Source organism: Triturus cristatus, chromosome 10 (genome assembly GCF_964204655.1).
Source record: "Triturus cristatus chromosome 10, aTriCri1.1, whole genome shotgun sequence".
NCBI lineage: Eukaryota > Metazoa > Chordata > Amphibia > Caudata > Salamandridae > Triturus > Triturus cristatus.
The window spans coordinates 995,148,265-995,162,524 of record NC_140593.1 but is presented as its reverse complement, the minus strand read 5'-3'; the positions used below and the strand labels follow the sequence as shown (position 1 = coordinate 995,162,524).

General features: G+C 43.0%; 1 protein-coding gene across 1 annotated transcript in view; it reads right to left on the bottom strand.

Annotated features, from left to right (window-relative positions):
* The window catches only part of MYO15A (myosin XVA), a 1,126,038-nt gene that overhangs the window by 713,229 nt on the left and 398,549 nt on the right, over nt 1-14,260 (bottom strand). Inside the window, exon 26 of the mRNA XM_085631315.1 lies at nt 7,049-7,196. Coding sequence (XP_085487441.1) covers nt 7,049-7,196 — 148 coding nt within the window. The remainder of the gene's footprint in view (nt 1-7,048; nt 7,197-14,260) is intronic.

Sequence of the window (14,260 nt, the reverse complement as noted above, 5' to 3'; positions counted from 1 at the left end):
TAAAAGGGTGGGCCCTGCCCTGGAGCCTGGCTCTCAAGGGCACAGAAGAGACAGAGACACGCCGAGACCGACACCCTGTTGGTGAGTGACGGCAAAAACACCGGAGCCGACACAGTTAAAAAGTGATGTCCCAGACGGAGCATGCACTCCACATCAAAAACGATACCTCAAAGCTACAAGTGCCCGTGTAGATAACCAGTCTGTGGCACAGAAACAGAAGCCAGTCATCAGCCCCAGGCACACAAACCTGGAAACGGGCACAGGTGCCGCCTCACAGCGTTGTGGCGCTGCCCACCCCACAACCCACCAACCTGTGGCAAAAGACTAGTAAAGCATAACTAAGGAAACCCAACAGGCCGCTGGAGGCAAGTTGCCCTAAGGCAGGCAGCAGGAAGTACCACGCTACATTACCAACTAACAACACCACAGAAACAACACAGAACCACTCGAGATGGAGTGGGACAAGACACAACTAAAACAACCGGACAAGAGAAGCCACAATCCCCCACTTGTCCGTCTGACTTAACACTCCAAGACAGTATGGCCGCAATCAACAACGTACAGTCCTCCCTTGAGTCAAGGCTCGACACAGTAAACATCGAAATCTCTCACGTAAGAGCAGACCTCAGAAAAATGGACACTAGAGTCAAAGAGGTTGAAGACGCCAATAAAACGATCTCCACCGACACCTCCCAACTCAAGCAACAAGTGCAACAGCTACTTGAAAGACAAGACAAAATGGAGGCGCAACTGGACGACTACAAGGGCAGGATGCGTCAAAATAATGTGCACATCCTACGGGTGCTGGAGCGAGCAGAGGGCCCAGCAACGGACCTCTTCATTGAGGAGCTACTCACAAAACACCTGTAACCAAAGGGTCTCCCAAGCTACTTTTCAATTGAGCGAGCTCACTGTGTTCCTGGAGGGCGGCCTAAACCAGGAGCCCCTCCACGACCAATAGTTGCTTGAGTCTTTAATTTCCAAGACAGGGATGCTATACTACAGACAGTGCGTGGTGCTCCACCGATCAAACTTGAGAATAGCGTGGTCTCCTTTTTTCCAGATTTCACGATAAAAGTTCAAAACCAAAGACGCAGCTTCCTGGAAGTTGAAAAGGCACTCAGAGACCGAGACATAAAAAATGCCATGATATTCCCTGCTAGACTGCGCATCAAAGCCAACGGCAAGAACTGGGTCTTCCTAACACCAGAGGAAGCATGGAACTGGCTGGAGGGGTGGCGACAAGTGGCAAACTCCAGTAAAGAGAGACACTCGGGGCAGTGATGGAATTGGACGGGACCGTCCCACGATGCTGGCTATGACCCGAGTCGCGGAGCTGCTGATCCGGGTCCCGGGAGCTTGACAGAGAGTGGTGTTGGCAGAAGATATGAACGGGAAGGTCAGACTGAGTTGGTGCTCTGGTGAGCCCTGAACTGCTACACCGGATAAGACAATATATCTGACTTTGGCCAACACTCTCCTGGACTATAGCAGCGCGGGATGGGTCAATAATATGTCATCATACAAATAATGTGTCTCGCACATAGGGGCTGAGGTCCAAACCATATCACAAAAATTGTTTTGAACTGTTCAGGGATGGGCGGAGGGAGGTTGATGCTGACCCACGGGTACCTTTCATAGTTGAGAGGGGGGGCGACAGGAAGTAGGTAGTACAAAATCCACCTACAGGGCGGGGGGTCAGTTGGGGGAGGGGGGATTTGTTTAATTTTAAACAGGTCAGTACGCAAGTTCCTGCAGGATTCGTCAAAATCTCACGCAAAAACCTGCAGAGTACACTTATCTACACCACAAATATGGGTTAGACCAAGGACACACCAATCAACTGTTTATGGGGCCACTGACAGGGCCTTCCTCGGCGGCTGGACGCCGGATAATATATTTCCCGACTCACACATACCGCACCCAGACGCGCAATGGCTGCAAACCTCATTGAAATGTCACTAAAAATCCTTACATGGAACGTAAATGGGCTTGGAGACAAACTGAAAAAGGGGATAGTGCTACAATACTTTAAAAGACAGGCCCGATACAGTCCTATTACAGGAAACACACTTGGTGGGCAATAACTGCAAAGCACTGAATAGATGGGGCTATAAGTTAACAGTACATGCCGGATTCACCTCTGGCTCCAGAGGCAGGGGCATTTTAATTAATAAAAATCTAGCACTAAGTGCACATCAAACGTGGGCTGACCCCCAGGGCAGATTTGCTGCTCTGGAGGCAAGCTGGGAGGGACAGTCAATTAACATCATATTGGTCTATGCCCCACCCACACTCTGTAAATCAGCTCTAGCAGACTTGGGGAAGATCATTCTTGACTTGCCAATCAGTACATTAATCGTAGGGGGTGACCTTAATATGACACTGGATGACCATATCGATCGACAGCCAGTACGTCACCCAGTTAGAGTCACTACACCCGTGTCAGAGGTTCTCAATGCTATGGGCATGACGGATATTTGGTGCTACTTTAATCCGTGCACATCTCGATTCACCTACTTCTCGAGCGACCACAATACCCTCTCTCATATAAATTATCTCTTAACCCACACAGCAGACATAGGCAACCTTAAGGAACCACACTGTCTCCTGCGTGGCGTATCGGACCACTCCCCAGTTTGGGCTAAATTCACCCTCAATCAAGATCGACACAGAACTATAATAACACTCAACCCATGCTTCTTAAAATTTCCAGCATAAAAGAGAAACTGATACAACAATCGGAATACTACTTTAAAGAAAACACAGGTTCAGTGGACTCCGCGCAAATATTCTGGGAGGCCTTCAAAACGGTATTGAAGGGCCATGCAGTAGCACTCAAGGTGGGACACATCAGAAACCAGAGAGACAAGATAGATGAGCTCGAGATCGAGCTCCAGAATAGCAAAATGGAGTTCACACAGACCCCAAACGATGCCAATAAACACAAATTAAATATTAAACAACTCAAATATAGGGCCTTGGTAAAAGAGGTGGCTAGGGCCAAACATATGGCTGCCCAACATAGGCTATAAGAGCTTGGGGACAGGACAGGGTGGGCAAACTGCTTGCCTGGCTTGAAAAAAGGAAGCAGGCCGAGCGCTGGGTCCTCCAGTTATGCATAAATGACACCCATATTATTATGGACCCGCAAGAGATTGTGGAGGCCTTCACCGATCATTTTGAGCAGATATACACCCCTGCAGTCACCACTACAGCAGAAGACTTGCGTCAACTACTCTGCTTACCCTGTCCCCCAACGATAGAGACTCACTGGAAGGGGACATCACCAATGAGGAAATCTGTTCAGCAATTAACAACATACAATCTGGGAAGGCAATGGGGCCCAACAGTATCCCTATCGAATTCCTTAAATTAACAGCATCACAGTTCATGCCATATATACGAGAGAGGTACCTTGAGAGTAACGAGAAGGGGCTTCCAGCGGAGGAGTAGAGAATGGCCTCAATTGTAGTAATCCATAAGAAGGGAAAACCTGCCGACAGCTGCGGGCTTACTGACCGATCTCTTTAATAAATGCTGAGGCCAAAACCCTAGCAAAAATACTAGCCTCGCCCCTTTCATCACCTCAATAGTATACGCTGACCAATCCGGCATTATGCACGGCCGAAACACGGCCTTAAATATCCATCGACTCCAGAACATGTTAGGTCGGAAACATATAATAGCAGAAGACGCCGTAATACTTTCTTTAGACGCCCAAATGGCATTTGATACAATTGAGTGGCCCTACCTTTTCGAGGTGCTGCTTCGATCGGGTTTCGGCCCGAAATTCCTTGGGTGGGCTAGGCTTCTGTACACAGACCTAAAAGGCCAAGTTATGGTAAACAACCACACATCATAAATATTCCCACTGTAGAGGGGTACTAGACAGGGGTGCCCCCTGTCACCACTGATTTTCTCTCTGATGCTTGAACCTCTTGTGACATGGATCAGGGGAGACAGACTACTTAGAGGGCTGAAATGGGCAGAGGGACAGGAAGATAGAATATCCGTATATGCTGATGAAGTTTTGCTCTATCTCGCTTCACCAGCAAAATCAATACACAGAATTCTAAACATTTTTACAAACTTCGGTAAATAATCGGGCTATTCTATTAACTGGTCCAAATCAGTGGTCTCCACAGGCCGAACCCAAGACTCCCACAGAGTTGAGAGTTAACAATAGCAGAGGAGGGCTTCCGCTACCTTGGTATCTTCACAACCCCGGATCCGGATCTCTTCTAGACTAAAAATCTTAGTCTCCCCTGAGTAGGTTGCGAAATGGCGTGCGACACTGGAGGACACTGCCCCTCTCTCTACTGGGACGGGTAGCCCTATTCAAAATGCTAGCTCTCCCTCGTTTCTTATATATCCTCCAGAACAGCCCCTATAAAGTCCCAGAGTCATACTTCAAAAACATAAACAGCGAAATCAGGACACTGCTATGGGATGGAAAAACACCCAGTATAGCCTTGCATAAACTAACCAGAAGTTGGTACGATGGTGCAATTGCAAAAAGAATACGACCCAGACCAGAGGGAACTATTTCGATACCTGCAAATCTGACAAGCTCTGACTGTCGCAATTCACACACCAGGGGAGATACCAGAGGTATCCCCATTAGAAGACAGATTGCTATCAGAACCCTTAGGGAAAAAAGCCATATCTTTGACACAACAGAAAAAAGACCAAACAAAAAGAGGCGGGGAGGGAGGCGATCAAAGAGTAACCAAAAGGGGAGGCTTGACAAACAAATCAGTTGCAGTGCCCAAAGTGAAGAAGTAGCTACGGGTGGACTCGGAACCACAGGGGACCCTATGACCAGTCAAAATGTGAATACTGATTTGAAAATCATAAATCTTTCAAATAAAATCTTGGATGATGATGAAAAAAGCTTATTGAGTAAAGGTCTCAATTTTTGCCCTACACAAGGAGGGGACTTTGCAAACCTACACGTTGATCTCTTCAAATTCACCAGGACATTGAAACTTAAGGATTTCTTTGCGACTAGACCTTACGAACCAGGGGGTGACAGGGGTGTCCAAAGTAGTGGTACACATACCATACAAGAAGTTCGTAACATACACTGTCTCCTTTCCCTGAATCCAGATGATGAGGTAAATATCACCACGGTCCTTGAAGACCTTGACATCAATCATAGTGCGAGCATTGATAGTGGACTACGCCCGAAATCTAAATTTATACCTTCGCATTCCTATCACCACAACATTGATGATTTCCATGATAAGGTTACAGAGGAGCTCTACAACATCGAAACACCCAAAAGTTTCACTCCCAGGTTAACTAACAACATGACAGTGGCAGAGAGATCAGCCCTGACGAGATTGAACAAGGATACGAGTATTGTTATAAGGGAAGCCGACAAAGGCGGGAACATCGTTGTAATGAATCATGAGGATTATATGCAGGAGATATCAAGACAACTTAGCAATGAGGCACACTATCGTAAGATCAATGAGAACCCTATCCCCAATAGCACAATGAAGATCAATGCCAAACTATTAGAATGGCGGGAATCCGGCCTTCTCAGTGAAGATGAGTGCAGATTCATGTGGGTGAATTGTCCAAATTTCCCATGCATCTATGTATTGCCAAAGGTACATAAGGGGGGGAAATTTCCCCCTGGGAGACCAATTATTTCCGGGGTGGGCTCACCCACAGAAAAAATGTCAGAATTTGTTGACCTTAAGCTCCAGAAATATGTCCCCAACTTACCTTCATATGTAAGGGACAGCAAGGACATCCTAATGAAATTCAAAGACTTCGACTGGTCTGAGGAGTTGACATTTGTAACTCTAGATGTAGAGAGTCTTTACACCTGCATCAACAAGACTTTCGGTATCAAAGCAGTTCAATCCTTCCTTGATAGAGAAGATGCAAGTTTTTATGACTATAATGAGATGATTGTCTCAATGATCAACATCATTCTGGACAATAATTTTTTCCTTTTTGACGGTGAATGGTTCCAACAGATACATGGAACTGCAATGGGTTCCAGGTTTGCTCCCTCTTATGCTTGCCTATTCATGGGTTGGTTTGAGAGGGAGCATGCCTGGAACAGGAATGCCTCCCCCTGGACTAATTACATCGTGTACTGGGGGAGGTATATTGATGACGTGATTTGCCTCTGGTCTGGGTCTATTGACCAACTTGATCAGTATGTATCCTTCCTGAATACCAACATGTACAATGTCAAATTCACTATGATGTATCATAAGGAACACATCAACTTCCTGGACATTACTTTTTACATTAAACAGGGGCAGATACACAGCACACTATACAGGAAGGAGACTGCGTGTAACGCTGTGTTACACGCGACAAGTGCACACCCTCACTCTGTAAAGAAAAACATTCCCTTTGGCGAAATGGTGAGGGTCAGACGGAATTGCAGTGAGGAAGACATGTTCCATGCACATATTGGTGACACTAAGAGCAGATTCTCAAAAAGGGGATATGATCGGGCCACTTTGGATAGAGCTGAACTTAGGGTCAGTAAGATGGATAGGAACACGACACTACAGGATAAACAGAAAAGGCACGTAACTGACACAAAAGTTAGGTTTATAACCCAGTATACCTCCCATAGTAACACTATCTTCAATATCTTCAGAAAACACTGGCATCTTTTAATGGGAGTTCCAGGTTTAAGAGATGTGATTAATAACAAACCATCTATCACATACAGAAAGGGTACCTCCTTGAAAAGATCACTCTGTCCCAGCTACGTAACCTCTCATCAAAAAACACAAACATGGTTACCAGACAAACCAAAAGGATTCTTCACCTGCGGAATGTGCAATGTCTGCCCTCTGGGCAGGAACAAAACAGTTGCTTTCTGCTATAACAGCTCGAGACAGTTTATGATTGAAAATTTCATAAACTGCAATACGACCTATGTGGTGTATGTTTTGGGATGTAGATGCGGCGTAATCTACGTCGGAAGTACTATCCGTAGCTTAAAACTTAGGATTCAGGAACACAGGAGGGCAATAAAAACCAAAGACATTAGATACCCAATTACCAACCATTATGCTAGGGAACATCCTGAGGATCTGGAATTTTGGTTTCACGCCATTGAACATGTTCCGAAACCAAAGAGAGGCGGCAACAGGGATCTGTTGCTGAGACAAAAAGAATCCAAATGGATCTGCCGTCTGAGAGCGACTAGTCTGGGGCACAACACGGATGGGGAAATGCACTATTTTCTATAGGCTGGGACACCTGGGGGTTATAACACTCAATATACCAGGTCCCCTCAATAGTCATCTGGTTTCTCCACCTAACTTTGGACTGTCTCACACATTTTTGCCGATAATGTACTATATATTTGGGGTTTTGGGATTTACAAAATCCATGTGTTCCGTTTACATACTATAGTATATTTTGGTAAATATGAGCCTCTGTACATCTGTTGTACAATTAGACTGGTATATTCCATTTTTGTGCCTGTTTTTTCCATCTTTGTCTTATTTCAATTCGGGACTAACTGTAGATATCCACTAGTGGTCATCATATTACAAGTTCCACTGGGTACACCAACTCGCCTATGCTGTTTATAGGGCATCTCCAGAGGAAAACCTTGAACAAATGACCATTTGCCTTCATATCTCCAAAGGTCTCTTCTATATATTTTTGGTTTGATACTTGACCTTAATTTGTTCGTTTCGTCTCCTACCCTTTTCTTTTAAGTGATGTTTTCCATTGTTTAAAACTGGATTGAAATATAATGAAAAAACCTTTATATACCGAGCCCGTGGGGGCTGGGCAATAATGTCTCTGGATATCGCATGTCCAATTAGGCAGACAATATATCTGTTCACAGCAGAGCGGAAATGGGTATTTAATCATATATACACCAGGATTTGTTGCGTGTTATTCTTTTACTTTTGGTAGAGATCGTATAAATATTAGGAAAGGCTTTAACGTCACTTTACGTAGATCGTATCTAGCCCATACTTGTTTCGCCTCCATTTATCAATTATCTAAGTTCAATTATTCATATTGATTTTATTAAACGTATATATTTTCAACTTGTCCCCTTTTTATTTAGGAAACCCTGCACACCACCTCCCCAGGGCTCCTCTCAATTCTCGATATTTCATTGGCTATTAGCATTGGTTATCGATTACGTACTCCAATAGAGACGTATAATTGGATATAGAAATAGAACCTTATCAAGTGTAATGGATTTAAAATAAAATATGCATATAAGCGCTTCGTCTTTATGTCAAATTGGACACGGTACACATCTCATCGGCATACCGTTCCTTAAATGGCGCACATAGGTTGGCAATTCAGCCCAAGCATTATAATTATATAATTGTAATGGTTTTAAATACGATATATACTAAAGCGCCTCGTTCTTATGTAAATTTGGACGCTGCACAGATTACATTGGTATACCATTCCAAAATGGCGCACATGTGCTGGAAATTCAGCTTAAGTACCATATTAGTGAGTACATTACTTCTTATATTAGAATCTAATCTCATATATTTCTATAAATGACACATATGGATGTACCTCGATTCGACTTGGGATTAGATATTATATACTAGATTCCAGGAAACACCATTCCAAAATGGCGCCCACAGGTTGAAGACTCAGCACTAATATTTACGTCGCCACGTTAATACTACCGTGATTTGTCACGTGACATGTGGGTTATGCCTATTTAAGACGTTCGACCTATGGAGTATGGTTTCGCCGGTGACACGAGATACCGCCTGTTTTGAAAGGTAAGACGAGAGTCGTTTGGTGTTTGTGGAGGGTATATTACTGATGTGATACCCCTTTGGGGCTGAGTATGCGAACTAAAGGGATGTTTCTGCTAATTGGTCGACTTGGGCTTTGTTTTAGTATTAACGTTGATATCGCGTCAGTAGTATTCTGTGTTCTTAAATGATGTGAGGCAACCAAGGACAACTATATGTCCATGTCAGAGAAATTTTGTTGATCGTTCGCTTTTTAAAGCGTACATGACGTTATTGCTCCGTAATATTATATATAACTGAGTAGGACCCCTTTTTTGAAGCTGTCCAATGTGAAATGGTAACACTTACGGAAAACAGCCTGTATGATATCAGCGTTGCGCCGAAAGCTTTGGTACGCCGGTTTCGGTGTTTATTGTGTCGAATTGACAGATTTGCTACAGGACAATATTAGTTCTTGATAAAATTGCGTCCTGGCCTGTAAACAAATGGACAATGGGAAATAGAAGCCATTGGGTTAGAACTTTTAAAATCCGGAAATATGAATTAGAATAACTACCTGCGAAACAGAATAAGATTAATAATGGACACCTTTGACAACTTGCGTTTTATATTGTTCTTCTAGAATGATGGAGCCTGTACATTGGGCCTAAATATACAACAACAAGGTTGTTTTACTCTTATCTGTGATACATACAGACTGAACTAAGAGTCCGACTTATATTTGAACTAGCCGGTGATACTTTTACGAGCGCATCGATATTTGGAGAGGTAAGGTGTTTGTCGTTTTCTTATGAACCGCATTGTTATTTCAGTTGATTACGATTTCTCATGTCCACATGAGGCCATAATGGAATTCCTCTTTTTTTTGAAAAAATCCATTCTTACTAGGTCGCATACAATTCTATATACCACTTGGAAGTCGGCTATTTTTGAAACTGTGGTGGCCGTTCCTTAGAAACAATCTATGGTAAGAATTGGCATTTGAATAAAAATTCTCTTCTTCATTTCTCTCTCTTAATAGATCAGTAGTCACCTCATTCATTGTTTCTGGTATCAAAAAGGACCTCTTTCTTTATCTTTATCAACTAACTCACTTGTAGATTAGGTTTCGGGGTTTCTCTTCCTTTTTAATTAATCTAAAGGAGTTCTCTATTTAAAACATTGGACAGTGTGTATAGTTAGGCAGGATACATAAGTGTTTTCTGTGATATTATGCAGGATATATATGTGTTTTCTGTGGTATTTTTAACTCTTGTGATGTATATGTATCTGACTAATATTTTTTAAAAATATTTTTCATTAATTTTGTGTGTAATATATGTATATGTAAAATTTATTTTGTATGTTCTTCGTGGTGTTTCTACTATTTTGTATGGCAACATGTAATAATGTCACTTTTATATGTATTATTGGTAATGTAGTTTGTTGTGTTTTATGGTGTACTTTATGTGTTTTATACATATGTATGTTTTTATCTATGTTCTTTCACAGCCCTGACGAAATTCGTAGAGAACGAAACGCGTTGGCTGAGTCTGATTTTTCTGAAAGTTGAATGAAAATAAAAGAACAACAATTGGAACTATTGAAAAGACTTTTCCCTTGGTGCACCGTCTCTTTGTAAAAGAGCCTTGCATAAACTAACCAGAAGTTGGTACGATGGTGCAATTGCAAAAAGAATATGACCCAGACCAGAGGGAACTATTTCGATACCTGCAAATCCGACAAGCTCTGACTGTCGCAATTCACACACCAGGGGAGATACCAGAGGTATCCCCATTAGAAGACAGATTGCTATCAGAACCCTTAGGGAAAAAAGCCATATCTTTGACACATAGGAAAATTAGCAACGATCTACCCGACCCACTCCAACGTCTCCGAGAAAAATGGCAAGCAGAACTGGAGCCACTTGAGGACGAGAAATGGCAAACTGCACTAATTTTCCCATGTGAAGCGGCTATCCCACTAAAACTCCACCTTATTCAGCTCAAGATATTACACAGAACTTACCTAACTGGGACCACCCTCGACAAGATTGGGCGCAGAGATGATCCACTTTGCCTCCGACACTGCGCGGAAGAAGCCACATTCTATCACGTACTATGGGAATGCCCTAACATAGCGCCACTCTGGGGAAAAGCTACAAGACACCTACATATGACTATAGGTAAAGCTATTCAATTAACACCTAAGTTAGGACTTCTCAACATATGGGATGCAACAGATCTCACCACAACAGAACAACAATGGGTCACCCTGGAGTACACATTGGTCAAACACAACATAGCAATGGTTTGGGGAGCCACGGAGGTGCCGACCTCGAGAGGGTGGGCTAAAGAAATGGATAAATGTATGATCGCAAAGAAAGAAGTGTTTAGAAATAGAGGGTGTCCCAAAAAGTGGGATAAAAAGTGGGGAAAATGAAATAATTTACAGAGGAGAGATATGTATCTCCCCAACCACTGTAATGGCGCTGAAAGAAAGTCGAGGGAGTGGACACATATGATTGTATACACCTCAAAGAAGCCCCTTCAGAAAAATGTCCTTGGAATTTTATCTATAACTGTGTTATCTATACAGAAGCCAATATGACCTGTATTGTTTATTACAAAGTTAATAAAAAATAATAATTTTATTAGTTAGAAATGAAAAAGAGGCATACATTCAGAAATACATGGAACACAGGTAAAATCCATGTAATAGAAAATGCACCTGAGAACACAGTTGATTACACAGAACAAATTGGTACGGCAGAGTCAAAGAAGTGGAACAGATGAGCAAGGACCCAGCAGAGAGATGGGTCCGCAATATAAACAGTCAGAACAAATGTGATAAAGAGCACAAAAATAGTTTACGACCAGTGAAAACTAAGTATGATGTAAAGCAGTACCAGGAGAATTAACAGTATGTGTATCGCCCATGATACGTAGAAAGCCAGGGGGGAAAAGGAAGGAAGGAGGTCAAGGAATAGGTTGGGATTTCGGTCACATGACTCCAGCATGATCCCTAGGAACCAATAGTGGAAAGGGTCAGTGGACCCCGAGAGCCTAGTTCCATGTAATTATAAAGGGACCGCCAAACCCTACTAGAGATTAGTGGTACGGAATGCTTACCTAAGAGTGATGTATGAGCCCCACGGAGATAAGAAACCCAAGCCATTCTGTAAGTATGACTTTCACTGCAATGGTTAGGAGCGAGTCCAACAAGGCCATATCTGTAGAATCTAAGGACAGAGCAGTCAGGGAAGCCCAAGGGCCTAGCGTTACCATGGTGAAGGTCGGAGAAATGGCAGCGTTGAGAATAGCTGATACCTGCGTTTGTATGGCTGTCCAGTATGAGCTTAATATGTGGCATCCAGCAGCCTTTTACGCAAAATATCATATTGGGGGTATAAGCAGACAAACGCCATCTTTTAGTTACAATCCAAACAGATTCACTGCTTATCAAACATGCTCCCATACAACCTAGAAAAATGATGTCAAGCAGCACGATGCCCTTGCAGCTAAAAACGTGCATATTAAAATGCCACCCTATTAACGATTTCAACGTTATTCATCATGTTCGTTGGCATTTAAGAACATTTAGAACATTGGAATGTTGGGAGCTCCATTGAAAACAATGGAGTGCTCCGGGCTTATAATGGCTGGTATAAGCCCAGAGCACCAACATTCCAATGTGTCTTTGTTGAAGCTCTGGCTGTGAACAAAGACTTCAGGGAGCCTGAGGGGATTTGAATCCCCTTGCCTCTCTGAAGGCTTTGTTTTATTTCTTAGAACATTCGGCCCTCTAGTGGCAGAATGTTCTAATAGCCTTATAGCCCTTCCTAGCAGGGCTATACCGGCTATTAAAGTCCATCTGCTTTATTAAAGTCCCTCGCCTTCGGCTAGGGCCTTTAACGCTGTAGCGGGCTTATAATATGTTAGCATCAGCAGGCGTGGTTTGAAGCTACTGATGCAGACTTTAAATCTGGTGAAGCAGGTTCCTGTCGCCACATTACTAAACATTTGTGAGCAGTTGAAAACCTGCAATGCTATGAAAGGTAGCCTACAGGCCTAAGTTTGTTTTGCTTGTTTAGAACTGCAGGTGCTTAGCACCGGCAGAACCCCGCCCACTTAAAGCCCTGGCTATAGCGTCTTCCTTCTGAACTGGGAAGCAGCAATTATGCTGCAAAAGTGGGAGCACTGGTCCAATAACCGAGCACTGCCAGCAGCAGAGTGAAGTGAGAGGCAGCCTCAGGTGAACCTTGGACTTTCAGGGCGTTGACGAGAAAGTGATGAATACAGTATGTGAGTCGGTGTGATACTAACTGGACAGTACTAGCTGAGCTATATATACTTCTTTATATGGAGGCAGGAAGGACACCCATGCCCAACTTTGGAATTTCTACATTTACATGCTGTGGGAGTGTGCAAAGTTGCAAACTAGTCACTCCGATAACTTTTTGAAGTGTTCTTCTATAGTTCTCAAACGTCATGAACGTTGTGAACTTTAAATTCGGGGGAAAGTCTTGAAAAAGAAAGCTTTGTGGAAAAAAACGTCGCCGCAATCGAATTTAGTGAGTAACATGAAAAAGCTCTATGAAACCTCTTTGCAAACATTTTGGTCTGGAGGTGACCTTTGTAAAAATGTTCAAAACGCTACAACCTTTGAAAAGTGAAACTTTTTTAAACTTTGCAAAACCTGAAGGCAAAATGTACAGTTTGCAGATGCCTGGGGCGGAGCACATATTTTTCTTTCTAGTTCTTCTCATGCTTTTTGGGAGTGAGTATACACTTTTCATAATTACTACATGGCCTAATTTTTGCACAAAAAATACTTATTTCCAACGTTACCCCTTCTTGATTTGTTTGGGGAGGAATATCATGTCTTGCAGTTCTCCAATCATTTTTAGGAACATTACTGTTAGCATAAGGATGAAAATTCGAATTTCTCTCCATGTTCTTTTTTGGGATGTCTTTGACTACACTGTTTCAAGTGAACAACTAATCTACTAAACTCGAACCCCTCACTGACGAATGCTGCAAATATCAGACAGGATGAATGGACAACGTGGACCCATCCAAAGTGGTTGGGCCTATTCGCAAAGGTATTTTGGTGTATATATGCTTACATGCCTTCTAAAATGTCTCACAAAATCTAAAATGGGAGTAGAATGGAAATATTCAAGGACTATTCTTATAGATAGTTCAAATATAAAGGATTGTCCGAATGCAGGACTACACACTATGGGCAATTTATATACGTATGGTAACTTCCTAATGTTACCTGATGGGACAGCACTGCGGGCAAACACCCCATTATTTATTTTCCTATATTACCATCTCCGAGCGGCTATACATGCGCATAATCCACATTTTCCGAAATAACCCATTACACTCATGACACTACAGGTGCTGCTTACCAGTGCGACACGCCAACACCTCATCACCAAACTATATGCTGCCGCACAGAAGGATGGGACACAGGGAGGTGGAAAAGCATTGGCAAAATGGTATGCGGTATTACCACAGCCCATGGTGGAA